Below are 23,215 nucleotides of genomic sequence, written 5' to 3'. Positions count from 1 at the left end.
ATTTTTGAAAATAACGCGCACATATGTACAAGCATTTCGGAACAAAACAAAAACATTAATCAGCTTATCATACAAAACCTATATAATTAGATACGTAAAATGTTTAATTTCATTGTTTTACTTAATTGCATACAATTATACCCTTTCATATACAAGCATGTAGACAATAGGAAACAATGAAACTCATTAGTTTATCATGTGAGTCAAGAATGACAAAACAAATAAAATTGCATCTTATTTCTTTCTAAATTAGCACCAGTTTATAGAACATTTTTCAGTAAATCATAACTATTTTATTGCATTCCTAGATAGTTGAGAGTCTTGACTCCAGTATATATATATATACAAGATTTGTTATTTGATTTTATCTTGTAGAAAACGAAAGAAAAGATACGCATAAGTTTTTTACTCACCTGAACAAAGATGAAAAGTTGTGGGAGAGCCACAATAAAAGCTAAGGTCCAGGAAGCGAAAATTAATTTCTTCGCACGAATAGCCCCGACGGTTGACTGGAGCGGTTTGCAGATCGCCTGATAGCGGTCGTAGCTCATTGACGTCAGAATGAAGGTTGTGCTGGCGAGCGTTACGATCTGAGCGTACACAATCACCTTACATGCAATTTCCCCCAAGACCCACTCTCCGAATACCTGCAGTGGTGGGAAGGAAAACTGGCACTCAGTTAAACCTACTTAATCATTATTGAAGCAAACAGAAATGTACGTTGGTTAAACAAAGTTAAGGTAACAATATACACTAATTAAATATGAGTGCCTAAAGAGGAGATGTTTAATACGCCTGTGACTATAGAATGTTAACCTGCCTCCTACAGTAGTAAATTTATATTTAGCGACATTAACTTTAACGCAATGTATTTTCATCAAAATTATGTTACTGTTTTGGTAATAGAACATAAGAATATATATTTTGTGGGAAAATTGTGTAGTTTTTACATTTCATTTTTAATATTACTGTATATTGGATTCCCCAAATCTTGGAAACTGCTTCGTGTTATCTCTTTAGTTTAACGTCAAAACAGAAACGAATAAGTTTTGCAATACGTTATAGTATTCTTACTTCTTTTCTTCCGTAAATCCTTTAAATAAATAAATAAATATTCTTATATATGTATATATATATATATATATTCTTATTCTTATATATATATATATACATATATATTCTTTATTTTTTTTAAGTAAGGTACAGTTTCTACCTGGTTTTTCTATTGTTCACTAAATCTGATTTTTATGCTTTGTTGATAGATTATCGCTGTTGTTATTAATTCAAAAATATTATAGTACCGAGCTTCATTTTCTAAAATTAGCATCAAAATTATTTCACACAAAGTAGCCTCGAATCCAACATGAAAAAATAATTATATATATATACATATAACCTAAGGGCAAGATAATCAAAACCCCAAAACTTAAGTTTTAACTTTCACATCCTAGTCTTCCAATTTCCAGGCTGGTGTCGGTTACAGAGAAGAATAATTCAAACTTTCGGATTTTGAATCGTTTAATTTGTAAACATTAATATAATGTCTCTATTTAGCTGTAAATCATGAGTCCGTGTGTTTAACACTTCTTGATTTCACTGGAAAGCACTAATTGATTTGATAGGTAACACATGCTCTTGATTTAAAGCATTGATCTATTTGTCTGTTTTGATTACCCAAATCGTGTTAAAGAAATGCCCTTTTAATAATTACACGAAATTCTTATCCATAATATCCATTCTCCAAATTATATATGATGACGTTTTATTATAAGCTTTGGCTACTTATTGCCTCTAATAATATTATAAACACTATCGTTTTCATCTCTGAAACATTAGTGAATCACAAGAACATGACTTCAACTGCAAATTAATGTTTAATAATTGCCTTGGAAGCTGCTTAAGGTGCATGTTCATAAATCCCCACTGAATGAAGCTGCTGGTCTTATTTCTACTTTACCTAAAACATTATTATATAAGATAAAATGTCTTAAAAGCTGAAATATTTGAAGAGTTTTAAAAATCGCTATAAAAGGAAGTCTGGTGACATGTTTTCTCAAATTATGACGTGTATACCTGTATCCCCATATTACTACGTGGTTATTGGACACCTAGGTTACCTCGTGAACATCACGTGATAACTAATATCTCCACACATAAGGAACGTCGTATCACTTGACACTCAATCTAAGCTTTCACAGGAACAGGCATGTAAGAATGATTAATATTAACATTAATTTCCACAGAAAATAACTTACCTACTTAGATCATCTCTGAAAATATAATTAAAGTCAGTAATAAGTATAAATGTATACACTTTTCTTACGTTTTTACACATAAAGATTAGAATGCATTATTTCATCAGTTGTGTACACTCGCTACTAACGATATTTTCAGCCCTTAAACCCAATAATATCTCTTGAAGTTCGGCCAGCTTAAGAGAATTAAATTACTTGTGTAAGGAAGCAGCATCATGTTAATACAACAGTAAGTCATTAAATAACGATTTGCGAGCGCAATATTTATTGTAGATAGCGTGTATGTTTCGGCAGTACCTGTATACCGAAGCATTTATATCAGGCTAGTCCTAATTACACATACTATGCCAAAGTGTAAAAATCTCTATAGTAAAAGTGTAATAATAGAAATTCAATATTAATATTATATATATATTAAATATTATAATCCATACTGTTAATAAGAGTAGCATTAAAGATAGGATAGAGTATATCTTACTTACAAAACACTAGTTTTTAGCTTCAAACATTGTGGGAATGTGTACGACTTAGTAAAAAACCCTTAACGGATGCTAATGCTATTAGAATATGAACGGAAGCACTTTCTGGAATGCCATGCTCAGCCAGGCGATCGTGTACGTGGTCGAGAACTGGTGTTTTGTAATAATACTTGTGTTCAAAATACGATTACTAATGATTGTTATATTCTGCTTGAATAGTTACAAATACAAAACAACTGAGTAAAGATATATGAAAAAGCGAGTTAAACGCAAGAAAAAAAAACACTGACGCAAAGCTGAAAGCAACATTTTTATGTAATATATTTCAATATAAAACAGAAATCTGTGATCGATAAATATTCTGTTTCTAGACCATTACCATCTTGTTTAGTCATCTAGCATCCTTCGCTGAGACAAGTCAGATCCTGATAGGTAAGGCTGAGCACACATCATCAATCACTTTTCGTATCAGAGCAAGTCATCATACTGACAAACGTCGTCATGACAACTACATACGATAAAATTATCTGTGTGGGACTTCTCATCAGAAAAGGAACAACCTCTCAGGCTCCTTCTATAAGCCTATATACTTTATATAACGGACAACTTAAGAAACGATTTTGTAGAATAAAAAAAACGGTGTTGTAACAGAAATATTTAGTCAATAATCATGTAGAATAAGCACAGCTGAAGCTAAAAAACTTGTCCCGAACTCACTGACTCAACTTGTGTGTTGGTTAGTTTATAACATTTTATCTAATCTTACTTCTTTCGACCTAACTCTAAGTGTCAGAAAATCATCTAACAACATACAAGCCCTTATCAAATCATGACAGCAATTACAGAGACAAACTGTATAATACAAGATTCTCATTATAGTGCAAAACTAAATTCAAATCCTTATAAAACCTTTACCATCTCCTCACACACACTAATGAAAGTACGTTTTTTATTTCAGGCATTTGTTATCAGTATTTGGTTTCTTAAGCGAACAATCGTTTCAATCGTTTTTTGTTTTTGTTTTTAAAGTAGCACTAAAGGAACTGCTGCTGAATACTTAATGATAAACCATACTCAACAACATTATTAACAGCTTCATTCGTTTGAGTGTGAAAATACCACTTGCTGATATTACTTAAGTGTTACGGATTCCAACCAATCAGACTTCAAACGGTAGCGTTCATAAATGCACATAATTCAAGTTATCAGTAAGGATAACCATACTCAACAACATTATTAACAGCTTCATTCGTTTGAGTGTGAAAATACCACTTGCTGATATTACTTAAGTGTTACGGATTCCAACCAATCAGACTTCAAACGGTAGCGTTCATAAATGCACATAATTCAAGTTATCAGTAAGGAAAAATTTAATTGCGACATGCGTTGTCAATAACTTATAAAAATATTTCAACTTATATATGGTGTTGTCAAAATCAATTACGTCACTAATCTGGATGTAGTGACTAATTTATACTCTATAACTATTAGAAGTTATTAATAAATCACGGAACATAGACCTGACTTATCAACAGTTTCAGTCACATTCACTGATCGAAATGTCCTTTTGGTCGAAAAACAATGGAACTATTATAGTTTCCAATAAAGAATCACAGGTGGCGAGTCACATTTTGAAAACACTCCACAATTCCAAAACATTTTAGGAAAAACAATATGTGTAAATAGCCTTGAGAGGTTGAAAATGAAAACATTTTTTGCAGACTGAAACGAATAGAAAATATGGTTGTTTTTCTGTCAACCGTTTTACGAGCCCGCAAACCAAAGCTGAATGAAGACTTTTGATCATAAATCGGGCAGAGTTTGAGTAGGTTATACTGATCCAACTGTGAGGGTTTGTTATACTGATCCAACAGCTGAAAACGACAAGCTGTCACGTTGGACTTTTCTAGTCTAGAATGTTCTGGAAGCGGATTACACGTTTTATTCCTTTAAGCACTTTTCTTCATACAAAAGTTACAAATGTGACATAATTTTTGTCTCCGTTCTTTTAATGTGTTTAAGTAATTGTTTTCAAACTATTAAGATTAATAACAAGAAATGTAATAAGAAAGGATAAAACAAAAAAGACATCGATGTCACCTTGGACATTTTAATATGCAATACTAGTCACAAGTTTTAGTTCAACAAAAATGACTACTTTTGCTCTAAAACTTGTAAAAATGGTAATCACTGTTTACAAGACACTAAACACGTATCTTTTTCTCATAATATGTCTGTTTGTGTGGTATCCACGAATTGTTTTATATTTACAATATGCACAATTATTCGCTTTATAGATATTTAGTTGATGTAAAGTCACATACAGCCAATGTTTAACTCTGGTTTTTTGTGACACAAAAGAATGAGTATGTTTCTACATTTCCCCAGGAAGGGATATCAGTACAATCCAGTTATCAGCTAGTATCCATTTACAGCTGTGTAGACTGAAGAACATTCTGGGACAGGTGTCTTGTCCAAAGACGCAATGACAAGGCGCGAGTGAGCTTCGAACACGCAACCTTTCGATCACAAGTCCAATGCACTAACCATTAAGCCAAACTACCATATTTTATAAATAGAATGATGTCATAATTGCACTTCAGCTTTAGAGAACCATTAAATGAAGATTGAGTGGGTTATATCTATTGGTTCATATTCATAATGGTACTTTCATTATCCACAATGGTTTTAAATCATTAACTCTTAACAGTTCAACTGAATTATCTCCTGTATATGGCCAATAAATTAAGTCAAATACTTTGTAAGTTTCAATATGACTAAAATTTAAAAATAATAATAATAAGAAAAAATTAACCAATGGAAAAAGACCATAAATACCTAAATTACATAATTAAAACTCAACAGTATATTGTTCAAAAAGTTAATATTTCAATAGGTGCGGTCGAGAAACCATTTGAGTATTTTGTCGTAAAAATAAGTTAAAGTCAAATAAGGGGAGGGATGTTGCCCAGAAGATAATCCAGACATGAGGATAGCGTCATTGAAGAAATTTGTTTGTCAAATCATTCAGAATACCTCCAAAATAAATGCAGAAATCCAGGATATACATGATTTTTTCCTCTGCTTCTGTAGAAAATAAGCTTACCCTTCGAAAGCACTAGAACTTTAAGGCTTATCTTTCTTTTTTATCCTCTTTAGTTGTGCTTCAACGTGCTTTTTTTTAAAAGCAAATGCCTATGCATGGAGTTAAAGTGAGTAATAGAACTGTTCGAAGAAGTTACGAGGAAAAGTGGCCTAAAACTATTCACTACTACATTTCGATTACACACTCTTACTTAAACTTCTCTGCACTAAAATATTCTAGACTTTCTAGAAAATTCAACTTTATTTTCTCTGTTCATAGCAAAGACTTTCATTTGTTCGCCCATCTTTTACAATTTTTTGCAAAGTTAACTGTGTTCACAGAACGTGAAACATTAAACTTTTTTTGGATGCAACTTTCTCTGAAATAGAACATCAATAAGCATTATTTTTAAATGATAGAGTTTAGAAGTAGACTGTCATATACGTAGAGCAGACAAATTAATTATTGTGAATACATGCGAAATCCGTGATACATACATATTCAATCCAGTTTTAGAAATCGCATCATTAATGTGCAAAATATTCTAAATATTGGTAAATACCACCAGAACACCCTTTTGGTCGACTAACAAGTGCATGGGTTGTAAACAAATAAAGCAACAATCTTACGACCAATTTTAGTAGACATTCCTCTTTCTAACCAATAACAAGCGGGAGTAGATATCTAGTAACGTTAAGGGAGCTTCGAAAAATGAGCTTTACACTGATTTTTACTAGCTGCTCTTCAACAAGTTGATTTGACGCTGTTACATTTAATGTTGCGTCATAAATGGATTTTTCTTGTTTGACCAGAAAAAAAGTAACTTAATATCGTATTACTTCAATGCATTCTTATAGATTTCTCTAAACACTACTTTTAGCTTTTTAGGTGTATTTAAATGGTCGTATCTTTGTGGTGTGTGACACTTGGTGATTTACGTATCAATATTTCATTTTTTGATAAACGTTAACTTACTTTCTGTTTGTTTGTTTTAATTTCGCGCAAAGCTACACGAGGGCTATCAGCGCTAGCCCCCGGCATGGCCAGGTGGTTAGGGCGCTCGACTCGCAATCAGAGGGTCGCGGGTTCGAATCCCTGTACCACCAAACATGCTCACCATTTCAGCCGTGGAAGCGTTGTAATGTGACGGTCAATCCCACTAATCGTTGATAAAAGAGTAGTCCAAGAGTTGGCGGTGGGTGGTGATGACTAGCTTTTTTCCCTCTAGTCTTACACTGCTAAATTATGGACCCCTTACTTTCTTATTTAAAAGAAACTTACAAATATTAAACTGATTGAACAAATTCTAATCATAAGTAAACATTAAAAATATAGGGATTATAACAAACCTCAAAGTTTAACAAATCTTAACTCCTATATATAGCTTTGCTCTTAACAACAAATAAATGAACTTGCGTTTTAAAAACTCAAAACAAGAATTTTAAAATATAAAACAAATATTCTAAGAATTTCAAAACCATCATTTTAAATTCCTAAATATTAGTTTTGTGTTTTGTATATTTACATGAAACTACTCAAAGGCTAAGAACACTCGTCGATACTAACTTTAAACTTTGAATTCATGTATTACAGAGACGGCAGCTAGCCAACTCTTCTCAGGCCGATTAGTGGGATTTTACTGTCATCTCATAACACATCACGACACCTAAGATTAGGGCGCGATTTTCTTTTCTTCTCCCTCTTCTTTTTTATTTTATTTTTGGCGATAACAGAATGGGAATAAGATGAATTTACAAAAACAGTATTTTAAACCCCCAAATCAATCCTTTAAAAACCTCAAAGCCAATATTATAGAATTTGATGTAAGTATTCTGAAGTTCCAAAACCAGTATTTTAAAATCTCAAAATCAATATCTCAAAATCTATAAGACATTATTTTAGGCCTCAAAAGCAGGGTTTGAAAAAATTTAAAGATTTTTTTTTAGAATGTTGTTTTGTTGTTGTTGTGTTGTTTTTAATTATGCACAAAACTACACAAGGGCTATATCTGCTCTGCTCACCACGGGTATCGAAACCCGGTTTCTAGCGTTATAAGTCCGCAGACATACCGCTGTGCCACTGGGGGGTTTTATTAGAATGCTACACATAGCATTTATCGTTGTTTGTAGATGAACCTGATGTAAATATATTTTCCCCTCTAAAACATCTGATATAGAATGCTATTTTCTGTCTATGAAAATATGGTAGTAAACTTTAATTTTGTCTTCAACACGCTTCTTTTATTAAAAAGTAAGAAGTTCCGGCCTAAATATATTCTAAGTATCTTTGGGCTTTTTTTGTTTGTCTTGTAACTTTTTCTTTCATTACTTTAAAATCCTGCTTCACAAGGAAGTTAGCCTAACGAGCATAATCGCATCACATTCCACTTATTTGGAAGTGGTTGTACAAAGAAGTTCAAATCAAGCCCAAAAGTATCGTCCTTTTTTTTTTTTACTTTCCACGTGTTCGTTAAAATGAAAAGTACCTTGTAAGCAAACTGTTTTGTTTAGGTTTGGACTGGATGCCCCTCCCAGTGGTAGAAAAATTCCATTGTAACAGTTGTCCAAAATTGATAGTTACCCAACATTTTAAATTGTTTTATATAGTAACCAGAATTATAATTGTGGTGATCAATTAAATGGATAGCAAACTTCCTGTGTGTGTAGAGACGACGTTTCGTAGCTTCCTGTAATACTACCTTGCTACTGGCTTCATGTTTGACATACATATATAGATATATCTGTTTATTATGTCCCTTGTTTTCAATGTGCTGGAAATCGTCTTATGACTAAAATCAAATTGTTACCTACGCACAGAATAACTGGGAAATAAAAGACTTACAGAACCTGATTTATCAATCACTGGTACATACTGCAGGTTACTGTATATAGATGCAATGATAGATATGTACTAGTATGTCCTTTCTTTTAGGTCTGTGTGAAATACGAACACTCATACGGTCGAATCTTACAGTTAACTTTTGAATGCCCATGATAGAGAATTAGACATGTTTATCCTTGTTGAGTTGTGTTTGACAGTTCTGTGACGTCACATACTTGATTTAAACCGGAGAGTTGCTTAAAATGACATTATTTATTCGTTCGATACTCTTAGTTTAAGACATTTAATGAAGGTTGTCTGTGGAGAGAAAAAACGTATATACTTAGGATATATGTATACAAGTGTGCCATCTTCCCAGGAAATGTATGGAAGCAGTGAAACTATTAACGAGATTAACGCGTACCTCCGTAACAGATATCGTGTATTTGTATTCCACGTAGAAAGAAACAGGTACACCGATAGCATTACATGACATATATGCCGTTAGTACTCACATCCGCTTGATTGTCCGATATGACAAGAACTATACTAAGGTTTTCTTTGATAGGTTGTTAGGCAGAGTATTCATTCATATACTACGGTTGTTGTTGATTTCGTAACTGCACAACTGAACCACCAAAAGTCACAGCAGCTACCTGATCAAACCGACCCTCCCCTGTCACCCCTTCCACAATAATAATTAATACAAATAATAGTAATAATTTGGTAAATAATTTGGATATAACACGTTACTTGCCACAAAAGATAACAAAATTTTAGAAATCGACAACCAATCTCCATATCAGTAAAGACTTACAAAAGTTAGAAAATAGGGTAAAATTTCATCCGCTCGCCTCTAGGTGGCTGGTAAAATGAAATATCCAAAGAATACAAGCAGAAAATCATTTTCATTCAACTACACATAACGGTAAGTTTGATATAAGAAAAAAATGGGGTTCATTTCCTTTTACAGTTTTGTAATGAACCAAAACAACTGATTTAGCAGTTCATAAACTACTGCATAAATCTTTCTTTCTAATTGCAGAAATGGCTTTGATAACCATAATAGAACAGCAATTACGTAAAGTTTATATTTAGTTCTTCTCGATTGTTATAAAAAGGATATGGAGCGACAGTCAAACAATATTTAAGTGCAGTTTATGTTTGGTTATTCTGGGATGTTATTTCAAGATATAGGGGTGACAACCGAACAACAATTAAGCACAGTTTATATTTAATTCTTCTCGATTGTTATTACAAGATAAAGGGTGACAACCGAACAAATCACAATTTATGTTTAATTCTTCTCGATTGTTATAAAAAGGATATGGAGCGACAATCAAACAATATTTAAGTGCAGTTTATGTTTGGTTATTTTGGGTTGTTATTGCAAGATAAGGGGGCGACAATCGAACAACAATTAAGTACAGTTTATGTTTGGTTATTTATGGTTGATTATTACAAGATAGAGGGGTGACAACCGAACAACAGATAAGCGCAGTTTATATTTTTGTTATTCTGGGCTGTTATCGCAAAATAAAGGGGATGTAAAAGATACTTCAGTTTATCTACATTGTTATCGCAAGGCAAATAGGTCATAATTTAATAACCATTTTCATCTATAGAATTGATAAATGTTTTGAAGTCATACATTGAATATTAAGGAAAATACTGAAAGTGTGGAAAAAATCATGAGATTCGGATACATCTTAATTCCTTTTACTCAATGTGAAGAGTAAGCGAGAGTAAATAAAACGTTATAGAGAGAGTAAGAAGGGAGTTGGCGTGTTAGATTAAGTAGTTAAGTTCATAAGGCACATAGAAGCTTCAACCAGTTCAGAAGATTAACCGCAACTTTTTCCATCCCTCTTTTTACTTGGTGGATAACTCACCGTTTTTTACTCCCAGTAAAATCCAATAATATTCCAGCTTTCACTGTCATCTTCTAACACTCCACAATATTATAAACTAGAACATACGAAAAGACAGACAGAAAGATTTATAGGTTTAGTCACATATTTTTAAAATGATATAATTTCATTTATTATTACTCCTCTTGTGATAGGTCAAAATAATCTTGGAAAATAGTGTTTATTTATATGCGAGCGTTTCTCAAATAATGTAGTTTCTGGCAACATATAAACTTTTAAAATAAGGTCTCGTATAGATGAACCAGAGTTTCGATTCAGGTTTAAACATCTTCTCAAGTTGAAATGAAAACTCTGTAACGATTTTTCAAGATAACATTACGTAGTTAGTTCAGAAGACTTTCAACATAATGAACTTACCCAGTAAAGTAACGTAATATCGAACATACATTTTTTAATAACTAAGAAGTGCATTCAAGACAAACACTTACCACCATCAAGTTTATCTAAAAAAAAACATGTTAAAGCTGGTTTTACGTAGTTAACCAAAAATCATTAAATATTCCTAGTGTAATGGTCTTTAAAACCGTAAGAGTAAGTATTTGTAGATAATGGTTGTCTAGTGTAACTCTCGAAAAGCCACTAATTTGAATAATAAAATAATTTAATACACTGAAAGTGAACTTTATTCTAATCACACTTTTGTACAAATTGCTCCTAACAACAGTGTTATACTCCGCTAGAGATGTTTATAAGACTGTTTGGTTAGTTACGGACATTCCCACAAAGCTACACAATAATTATCTGCTCTAGCCGTCTTTAATTTTGAACCGATATACTAGACAGAGGGAAAGCAGCTAGTTATTGTCATCCATCCGCCAACTCCTGGGATACTCTAATCAAAAAGTAGAATCCCATCGTCACTCTTATAACACATCAAAAGGTGGAGGGCGATTTTGTTTTTACCACATGCAAACCATAGACACTAAGATCTGATTCGCCACACTAACTCTTAGGCCACACCGAGCGCAATGTTTATAAAAAATGACATCCTCGCGAAAAATATGGCAAGTAGATGTAACAACGTTTCAATATTTATAAGCAAACTCATGATTATCCATTTGGTCTAACGGAACTTACTTCAGACAATAAAGCCCATTTTATGACAGTCTGTAAACTGATAAAGTAAGCTTGTCAATACCCTTTCTACATGACACGTAATAAATTGAGCTTGTAAAATACCCTTTTCTATATAATACACGACAAAGTGAGCTTCCGGTATACCCTTTCTATATGACACGTAATAAACTGAGCTTGTAAAATACTCTTTTCTATATAATACAAGACAAAGTGAGCTTCCGGTATACCCTTTCTACATGACACGTGATGAAGTGAATTTGTGAAATACCATTTTCTATATAATACATGATATAAGTGTGCTTCCAGGATACCCTTTCTACATGACACGTGATGAAGTGAACTTGTGAAATACCCTTTTCTATATAATACATCATATAAGTGAGCTTCCAGGATACCCTTTCTACATGACACGTGATGAAGTGAACTTGTGAAATACTCCTTTTCTACATAACTTTAATTGGCCCCTTTGGAGCTTTGCTTGAATATTCTTGTCCTGTTTCAGCAGATATTTTGGGTTTATCCCTGATTTTCTCACAGTGTAGGTCCTTGGCTGCTTTCTGTTCTCTTTCGCCTAACCTTGTGCTTTCGCTCTTGGTGTTACCTTACCGCACAGAAACGTCATCACTGAGTAATGAATACAGTGAATCTGTTTTCTTTATGTTTAAAAATGATTTATATAAATATCTAAAGCAATGAATCTTGTTTCTGTTATTGTTAACAAAGATTTGTTGTAAAGCTGTATATCAATGAATCTGTATGTTTAATAATGACTTACGTGAAACTGTACGTTAGAGAATCGTTTTCTGTTATGTTTAACAACGATTTGTGCGAAGTTGCGTATTCTTTGATTAAAAATATATGTGAAGCCCAATCTATCATTTGATTCACTACTTGTCATTAAGTTATACAGTTTTAATGACGAAAAAACCATATGCGAAGAAAAAAAAGAAACTACTTACTTCTTTTGGTTCTTGGAAGGTTTATCAATCGCTTTGAAGTAACATATTTAAAGTCTTAACAATAATAATAATAACTTTTTGAGGAACTATACTGTAAACGTTTATCTTAGTTGATTTCAACTATAACCAGTTTTCAACTCATTAACTACGAATTTACTATGTTCATACACACATTCATTCATTCATTTTCCGTCTGTTTATAATAATGTAAACCTGTATCAGAGTTTCTGTAATGTTTGGTGTTGATTTAAGTTTTAATGCTTGATTTTACGTTTCGAAATTTCTATTTTAACCGTAAACACAGGTTGTATAATGCACCATTTGTGCTCAAAAGAGTCAACCATAATATTGTATATTATTCATTATTTCGGTAAAGACAAATTGAAGACCATAAATTTACTCTCCTGCAAAGGACGTAAAATGATATAGCAGAAAAATGTATTGCATAAAATAAATATTTAAAAACTGTGGCAATAATCAAGTCTTTCTTTGTTTGTTTCTAGCGGAAAGCTAGCTGCTATGGCTACATAAGCTGTGCACCCCGCGGATCAAACCCCAAATTTTAGCTAAAGGTTTTGGAATATAGATGTCAAATGTTAAGCCTTTTGGAATGCTATCATCACAGAATGTCAAAGTTCCGAGTTAGGGCAAAGTTCCCACCTCAATATAATATTTTTGAAATACAGAAGTCAAAATAATAAAAGAATAGTGAATAGTTTATTCTATTATGAATATTGTTGTTTTCACTTGATACAGATCAAAATTAAGACTCTTGCAGCTTTGTAGTGGCACAGCGGTATGTCTGCGGACTTACATCGCTAGAATCCGGGTTTCGATACCCGTGGTGAGCAGAGCACAGATAGCCCATTGTGTAGCTTTGTGCTTAATTACAACCAAACAAACAAACCATCAGAGAGAGTTTATTGTCTTCAAGAACTTAGCAGAGATCAGGTGATAAAATATTCGCCTAGTGAAGCATTTTACGTTGGAGAATAATTTCCTTTTCAAACTAAACATTTTTATTTCTTTGGAACTTAGCTTGTACATTTATTATGAATTGTCCCTGTAAGATTAGTTGTGTTTTAAAACACCCTTGTTGATTTCAACTATCATTACAGGTATGATATTTAAAGTTATTTAATTAAAAATAGCTTTTTATGCTGTCTCTAGATACATTCAGTTTTCTGTTTATCGACATTGGCATTCAGCCAGTAATTGTTAACGTATATATCAGGATATAAGACATTGAAAATGAATATTTTTTATGTTTCTTTATTGCGTTAGGTAACTAAGCTAATCAGAAAGCTTCCCTGTGAAAGTACAAGCAAAATAAACGTACAGTTAACTAGTCTAAGCTATCATGCAGTTCTTCTTTGCTCCTGAATATCTTGTATATTTTCGTAATTTCTAAAACAATGTTTCCCGAAAAAATTTTACACCACAAAAACACGTTCCTTTTCACTCCAAAAAGATGTACACTGCTGGGACGTTAATAACTAATACAAATAATGACATCAGCAAAAGATAATTACAAAACTACTCGATGTTTCAGTGATCACCTGTCATCATTTTCAAGGGACTACGAAGAATCTATAGAAAATCATAGTCGTGTATACACGGAAATGACCCAACAGTGATCACCTGTCATCATTTTCAAGGGACAACGAAGAATCTATAGAAAATCATAGTCGTGTATACACGGAAATGACCCAACAGTTGGCGCATTGACAAATGCTTAATGATGGTAATAAGAGTTTGTAAATGAGCAAAAGATTCTGTCGTACTGCATAATTATTCGCTAAATATCCGTGGTTTTGAGTGATGTGCGAACGTTCGATAAATCCACTTCTAGTAAAGTTGATAGTGTTGATTATTTTAATCTTGGTCCAATGAATGCTACGAACGGGAAAAGAGAAACGATCCGATATCGCGGATTGAAAATGCTTCTTTTTTTTTAACAGCTTATTTGTGTTCATTAATATGCGTTTATCGTATTCAGTTTCATTACACCGCCGGATTTTTCCATAGGCAAACTGATTCTTTCATAATGAGAACAATGTTTATAAGCAACTTGAATCCAAGCGAATCTAAAAATCCTAATTAACTTGTCACAGATTCCTTCAATATAAAGCGTTCTAGGTAAATTTTGTTCCTATAAACATTTTTACTTATGGAACTTAGGTGCATGTCTGAAAGTGATTATTATAAACATTAAGTTTTATAACCTGGGTAACATATTTTAATCTCCTTTTTTTTTATCAAGGCCAATGTATAATATATTAATCCTCTTTATTAGTGATCGGACAGAAAACAGCGGTTGTGTGACTTTGAATGATGAGAGTCAAAGTTTAAATATTTGTTAGTTCACGGTTTGTTTCTTTGTTTGAATTTCGCGCAAAGCTAGACGTCGCAGATTTTGAAGTGACAAACTAGAGGTAAGACACTAGTCAACACTACCCACCACCAATTCTTGGGCTACTCTATTTGAATAATGGGACTTGAATGTCACGTGTAACGTACTCACAGAGCCAAAGTGCGGAACGTGATTCTTTTAATTTTGGCGGAAACGGGCGCGAACCATGAATCTCAGCTTCCCAGTTCGGCACGCTAACCTCTAGGTCGCGCTCAGCTCCAGTTTACGGTAAACACTTAAAGTGAGGATGTTTTCGATAAACGTGTAATCGGGATGTCTTAAACCAGTAGTGTTCCATTGTTTTATTGTTCAACAGTCAATTAGGTTAAGGGGTTTTAAGCATTCAGATGTTTATGTGACAATATCTTCTTGATGGGTGACGGAGAAAACGTCGTCGTCATGGCTGCAACAGATTTTAATTTTTCGGGTGAAAGTGTTTAACGTGCAGATTTCAGTGTTATTCTTTGTTAATTCACCCATCACATCTAAACATTTCTTAATGCAATCACATATTTGATAGTACGATACGGAGATTAGTTTAGCTGTGCAATGTGGGTTTTGCTAAGCGAGTCACTTTATTTCAGTAATTAAGGCTCAATAACAGACAAGTAACCGTTAAATACGTGGGTTTTTTAATACGGCCAGGAAACGGGCGTGACGTCAATAAAAATTAAACATTCTTCATCGCTTTCTTTCTGTGAATATATTTCCCAACTCTCTGAAAGACCAACTGTTAGTCAGGATGGTTTGTTTTTAATTTCGCGCAAAGCTACACGAGAGCTATCTGCGCTAGCCGTCCCTAATTTAGTAGTGTAAAACTAGAGGGAAGGCAGCTAGTCATCACCACCCACCCCCAACTCTTGGGCTACTCTTTTACCAACGATTAGTGGGATTGACCGTCACATTATAACGCTTCCACGGCTGAAAGAGCGAGCATGTTTGGTAGGATGGGAATTCGAATCCGCGACCCTCAGATTGCGAGTCGAGCGTTCTAACCACCTTGCAATACAACTTAAAATTCATAAAAGCTAAGTTTTATATTTGTCATGAAGTCATAAAAATCTATCACGAAGATTATTATAGTCTCTTCGATCACCTAAAATTTAATATATCCTCAATAGATTTTCAGAGCATCGTTGAATTTTGGAAAAACAAAACACTCTGAAGTATAAACTTAACAGATAGTAACAGAAGAGATCTAGACAGAATAGTAAATTTGTCATGCCATAAACATTCTGACACAAATCTTGTTTAAGACTGTCTAGCTTCTCGAACGATTCCCGTATGCCATCTCTCTCTCTCTATATATATATATATATATACATAACAAACATTACAATTGAACTAAAATCAAACAATTATTATCCTTTATCAGTCCTATTTGTCAACATTAAATCATATCGGATAATGTCTATGGTCATAGCACCCAAGTGCGTTGGAGATATTTAATATATCAGACAAAATCTAGATGCTGATGTTCAACTAGCAAGCAGCTATTGGAAATCAGTTAAATGTTAGGAATTGAGTGCTTACACCCACAATGACTCAACTCCTACTGTCTTTCGCTGTCTGCAGCCAGTTGTGGGAAGACAGTTAGTTATCTTTAATACTTAGACATATCTTTAAAGTAGAAATAATAGTGCCATAAAATTCTACAAGGTAGAACTCCCAACCTCCATCTCCTCATTTACGAAATGATGTTAAACATAACTAAAAACCCTACTTTAAAATATATTGGCGGAATTCGACTCAAAACGTGTAACCGAAGCGATAAAAACTCGTCACCTAATCGCAGATACCTTTCGCTATGCATGACCATCTTCTGACAACGTATCTAATGGTGAACGAAGAACTATTAGAAAACTTAGAAACTTAAATTAATGCACTGTTTTACTATTTAACAAGGGTAATGTCGTTGTTCTAATTATTCTTAGTTTACGACACTATAGCCATATGTCTACTAAATAATGATACACTTATGGAATGTTAAAAACAAGCCCAAAACCCAAAATTGAAAGAAATACGTATATTCCCCCTGGTCTACCTACGCGTTATCAAAGTGCTTTTCTAATATTTTAAAACCATTTAATCAGCTCTTCTGAGATTCCTGTCAAAAATTCTAAATATATGATTTATGATCTGATTTTCCCTCAGGAAATTATTAATCATTTATATGCTTATACCTGTTTCACTAGCTGTTGATGTAGCCGAGGATGTATTGAAACTAAATAAAATTTTCAAACATATTGCTAGCGTGAACGTGCTTTATATTCATTGTGAAAAAAACCCTATACGCTGGATAGGTGAAGATAATGGTCCAGTTTATTTCTCTATGGATAACTTGTGTTCACAGTTACTGATGAGGAGTGGAATTCTCCGAAACTAGTATAACCCAATAACACACGTTGAACTTAGACTTCGAGATTGAACAATTTTTGGAATACTAAGTTTATTTATTATAGATAAACGTTTCTGAAGTACGTGACTGACTTGTGTTTTGTTTAGAAGTAACAGTATTCTCTTTTAGAAATGTTATACATAAACAAATATGCGAAACGATCATGGTTTCTAGAGTGATTGTTGAATTAGGAATAGAGCACATTAAAATCTCTACCTTAAACACCTTCGACCGAAAAATTAAAATCTATTGTAGCTATGTCGGTGATGTTATTTGGATCTTCAATCAAGAAAAAGTTGATCACATCAGAACGCTCAACACCGGTTTATACAGTTTACTGGTGAACAAGAAAATGCTTGCACATAGCTGTTTTTGGACATCCTGATTACACGTTCATCATAAAAACATCTTCATTTCAAGAGTTTGTCGTAAGCCGATCCATACACACATATATTTAGAACTTGATCCACACCATCCAAACTGAGACAAACAATAAACAAGGTTTGTTTATTTGTTTGTAATTAAGCACAAAGATACACAATAGGCTATCTGTGCTCTGCCCACCACGGGTATCGAAACCCGTTTTCTAGCGTTGTAAGTCCACAGACATTCCGCTGTGCCACTGGGGAGCAGTAAACAAGGCTATTATGTTATATGTTGACCTTGAACAACATGAAAAACAAAGTATTAAAACATGCTATTCAGGTTCTATATCAAAATGAATACAGCAACCACTGTCAGAAATTAGGCCAAATTGCAAAAATAACATTTCCCAAAACCAACATTCGTCTGAAGCACACGTGACTCTACCTCATATTCAAGGAACGAATGAAAAATGAATTACATTTCTTAGTTGAACTGGGATCCAAGCTGCTTGCGAACTTTATTCTTCGTTATGAAAGAATCAGGCTGATCGTGAAAATTTCCAGTGTGGTTATGAAATTGAAGTGGATATTTCTAGTCCATCGTAGAAGAAATGTAACATTAATTAAAAAATCGTATTAATGAACACAGAAAAGCTGTTTGAAAATGAAGCATTCAGTGATTGCATATCATATGTCAGTACATAAATATAATCATCAACAGCTTCATCATCTTTTAGAGGAAGATTTCTCGAAGATCGGAACGTAGCTCAAAACCACGAGCGTTTAATGAATCCTGATGCAACACGACAGCCTCTTCTGAATATTTACAATCCCTTGTTACTTTCCAAAAACATTTGTAACTTACCAGATGTTGGCTCATTTTTTTTCATACGCATGACTATGATTTTCCAAAGATTGTTAGCCGGCTTTTGAAAATTATAACCGGTGAGTTTTATAAAGTCAGGCAGCTTTGTAATTATCTTCAGCCGATGTATTTAATACGGTCAGTTATTCAGAAAGTGTCTTGCTCTTTTCATACATCCAGATTTTTAGATGCACGTTTCCTTCCTTCTGACCATTGAAGAGAACACATTTGAACGTGATTAATCGAAAAACGAGACGGCATTTGATTCAGCTCAGACAGTTTATAATCATAACACGAAGTAATAGAGAGACCAATATATATATGACCACATTCGTGACACTTGACGTATTTGGTAGTGCTTAAAAAACTTTTTATCAACAAACAAACAACATTTATTGATCAATTTCTTTCTCACTGTTCTTTAATTTTTTCCGTATGTTAATTACACAAAAGAACGAAGGTCCCTTTCTTCTGACCAACAATCACGGATATTTCAATAATACTTTTAACAACAATTATGAATATTTCTTAAGACGAAACTTGAGGCTTCAACGACACACTTGTTTTCTTGTTTTAATTGACAAAAAATTAATATTGCACACAATAAACTGTCATTAGCTACTGTCGTACTACCTACGCTAACCATTCCTAATTTATAAATGACAGAATCGAAAGAAGGCAGCTTGTTAGCACTACCAACCGCCGATTCTTGGAATACTTTTTACCAACGTGAGATTGGCTGTCACACTATTGCGCCCTCACGGCTCAGAGGACGTGCATGTTTGGCCAGGGGATTTGAACCGGCAACCTACCGGTTTCGTGTCAAGTGCTCTAGCCACCAGGCCATGCCCATAATAAGCGAGTAAGAAAGCTGTTTAATAGAACATTTGCAGATAAATTTTGCATCTTAATGTGAACACTACGTCGTCTTTGTTTTCTTGCTTCTTTGAGAAATCAAAATTTCTAAATTTGAAATTGTTTTATTCTAAACTAAGAATATTACATAGTGACTAAGCAATTTTCTCCCGAATGTTTACTCCCTTTTGAACCTAACCGCCTTAATAATAGATTAAAATATCAGGTTTCGCTTGAAAATCCGTGGTTTCCTAATTCTGCTTTTTTCATCATAAAAAATATTACTTTTAACGTGTAGATACCACTTTAAGACTACTTTAACATGAAACCTATCTGTTAGTGTTTCTATTTGAATATTGTTAGGTTTAACAAAAACGGCAAGATATGTATATATAAAGCAAAATTTTCCTCCTGTCTGGTGTCACAAGATGTTGTGAGGAACTGCTTGAACTATTTTCCGTGAAATTCGGAAGGAAAACCAAGTGGCTTCCCACCTCCTCACCCACTCTCACACGCACATAAAGAACGTAAAGGGATAAGCAGTCGAATAAACGGTTCGCTTTTGCATCTACTTTATTTGAACGAGGAACTCGATGCAAAATACATGAAGCCAGCCTCAAATGGAAGTGATGTTTATGCATCGAAGAAACATTTCGTAAGCTATGTCTCAAAATAATGGAAGACCTCCCCCCCCCCCATTTATAGTATTATTTTTTAAGTCCGTCATTGCCGAGTATTTTTGCTAGTTATTTCTAGAGTGCACAAATAAAAATGTAAGCTTACATCTAATAATTACATACTTTACCATCAGCCCGTTAGGTCGATGAAAAAAAGGAACAATACTAGGTCTCATCAGACCTGGGAAGGTTCCCTTGGTATTCACATTTAAGTTACGAGTGTTAAGTTTTACTGGAACGTTATCCAACCTCAAATACACTTTTATAATGAAAAAGCTTAACAATATGTTTGTAAACACAATTTACAGCAAACTTACCCTCTGAAGGTTAATATAAACCTTGACGTCATAGCATTTCTCGAAAAAGTAACATCAAACTTTAAAGTATTAAAGTTGTGCTTTCAAGATAAACGGCAAATCTGTACAACAAATATTCCAAGTTTATTTGTTTGAAGTTAATCAGAAAGCTACACAATGGGCTCTGTGCTCTGCCCTCCACGGGTATCTAAACCAGGTTTTTAGCGTTATAACTCCGCAGACATGCCACTGTGCCACCAGGGGACATTCCCAGTAGATGTTTGTTTGTTTTTAATTATGCACAAAGCTACACAAGGGCTATCTGTGCTCTGCCCACCACGGGTATCGAAACCCGGTTTCTAGCGTTGTAAGTCCGCAGACATATCGCTGTGCCACCAGGGGACATTCCCAGTAGATGAAATAAACGTTTTTATAGTTCATTCGACTAACGAAACATCCAAAAAGTCAGTATGGGAAACTGCTACTTGTATATTACAGTGACTATAAGAAATTTTCAGGAATTTCATCTATCATTTTTCGGGACAAGACAGTAACGTTGAACACGAAAAATTCTTCTTCGAAAAGTTTTGGTAATTTAATTATCGTCCGTGGAATTAAACACCTTTTATAATTTTATCTTTGAAGCCATTGTTTTTGTAATCCTTATTGTCATGTCTAATATGACGTTCTTCTCTGAGATTTTTGGTTTCTTTTATGCCATCTAAAAGTATAAATTTAAAAGGAGATAAACTTTATATTGTTTCATAACTGTGTCTTTCAACTCATATCCTGATAATAACATAATTAAATTAATAACATCTCCGTAGGAATATGCACAAAGACAGAATGAAAAATTGCATGTTTTAAAATAATTGAAATTATCAACCAGAATGATACCCTATGCTATGTCAGAACGCGCACTTTTCTGAATAAATGAATTATGTATATAAATTTAAAATAATAAGTGGCATGCTGTTATAAATAATTATGGTACTTTTGCGATTTTAGTTTTAAAATGCTAGTAATTATTCCTGTATTTATTTTTAGTTTGCTCACATAGTAAAAACTATACAGTGTGCGTTATTTATCTCTTTTAATTAACGTTAAATTAACAGAAAAATATATTGTCAAAAGTAAAAGCTTTCCTATCAGTCCAATGTGGTTTTGTATTCAAATACAAACAATAAAATCATAACTACATCAATAAATGCAATTGTTCATGATGAATACTTTAGTATTATGGCGTATCACATTCATCAGGAACATAACATAAAGAATAGTCTGAGGAACAAATCATCCTCTCCAGAAAAACTCACTAAATGTGCTCTTTCGCTGAGTTGGCTTAGATATGTTTTGTATATTTATTATTGAGTTTAAAGTGTGCTGCCAAGTAAACAGCGTGTCGAGTGCTACCCCGAGTTTTATAAGATCAGCTCTTTAAGGACAGAAGTGGTACTTAGACAACTGAAGTTCAAACCCTGGAGGGGATTGGGTAAAACTCATCACCATGGTAACAGCATATTATGTCAAAATATGTAACCTTCTAAACAGCTGAATTCTCTAAAACTATACGAAACTCTTTAAGTCCTCGAGAGTAGACATGTAATTTAAATTACTAAAATTAAATAAATTATAGTTTCAAAGTTCAAGAAAAATTTGGCCGAATCTAATCTGACTTTGTTCAACAACGTTTTGAATTTTTTTTCTATAGAACAAAATGTAGAATATGACTTATCCATTATTGTTTGTAATCCTATATTAGAAAAATTGAAAATTTATTATTAGGGGTAAAACTTCACAAATGTCATATTAGGATCATATTAGGAAATTATTCCTAAGTGCTGTGTCAGCTGGCAAACACGTTTTGAAATGTCAAGTTATTATGAAAAGTTAGTTGTTTTTCTTATGTTTCTTTATCATTTCTGTCTGGTGACGTTTACGATTGCATTAGTTTATTGGCCGATTGGGGGCGCTTTTGAATTTGACTTAAGGGTATAGAAGATCAGATAAATACAAAGTAATTTTATTTTCTCCCTGCACACATATACACACGAAATACGAATATGTTTAGCTGAAAAAAAAAAGAGTGAGAATATATGAACTTTTAACAATTCCGTTAAATCTATCTTATGAGTATTATTTTTTATTTCTAATTCTCTTGTAAATACATTTTCAATTTATAATATCTTATGTACTTGATACAGTTTGTATACCAGATAATTCAGAAGTCTATTGAGAATCAAATAATTGAGAAAGTGATTTTGGTTTGGTTGTTGTTAAGCGCAAAGCTACACAATGGGATATCTGTGCTCTGCCTACCACGGCTACTGAAACCTGATTTTAGCGTTAGAAGCCTATAAACTTACCGCTTACCCACAGGATGGCTTCAGGAAAACTTTTTGTGTTTGTTATCAAGCACCAAGCTACACAATGGGATATCTGTGCTCTGCCTACCACGGGTACTGAAACCTGATTTTAGCGTTAGAAGCCTATAAACTTACCGCTTACCCACAGGATGGCTTCAGGAAAACTTTTGGTGTTTGTTATCAAGCACCGAGCTACACAATGGGCTTTCTGTGTTATGCTCACCACGGGTCTCGAAACCCGGTTTCTAGCAGTATAAGTCCGCTGTGCCACTGTGGGCGACTTCAAGAAAGGTTTGATTTGTTTTGAATTTTGCGCAAAGCTACACAATGGGATATCTGTGCTCTGCCTACCACGGGTACTGAAACCTGATTTT

General features: G+C 33.6%; 1 protein-coding gene across 1 annotated transcript in view; it reads right to left on the bottom strand.

Annotated features, from left to right (window-relative positions):
* The window catches only part of LOC106460288 (putative gonadotropin-releasing hormone II receptor), a 46,450-nt gene that overhangs the window by 15,065 nt on the left and 8,170 nt on the right, over positions 1-23,215 (bottom strand). Inside the window, exon 2 of the mRNA XM_022386974.1 lies at positions 414-647. Coding sequence (XP_022242682.1) covers positions 414-647 — 234 coding nt within the window. The remainder of the gene's footprint in view (positions 1-413; positions 648-23,215) is intronic.

The sequence above is a fragment of the Limulus polyphemus genome, unplaced genomic scaffold (assembly GCF_000517525.1).
Source record: "Limulus polyphemus unplaced genomic scaffold, Limulus_polyphemus-2.1.2 Scaffold743, whole genome shotgun sequence".
NCBI classification, from domain to species: domain Eukaryota; kingdom Metazoa; phylum Arthropoda; class Merostomata; order Xiphosura; family Limulidae; genus Limulus; species Limulus polyphemus.
This window is presented reverse-complemented; position numbering and strand designations above follow the sequence as displayed.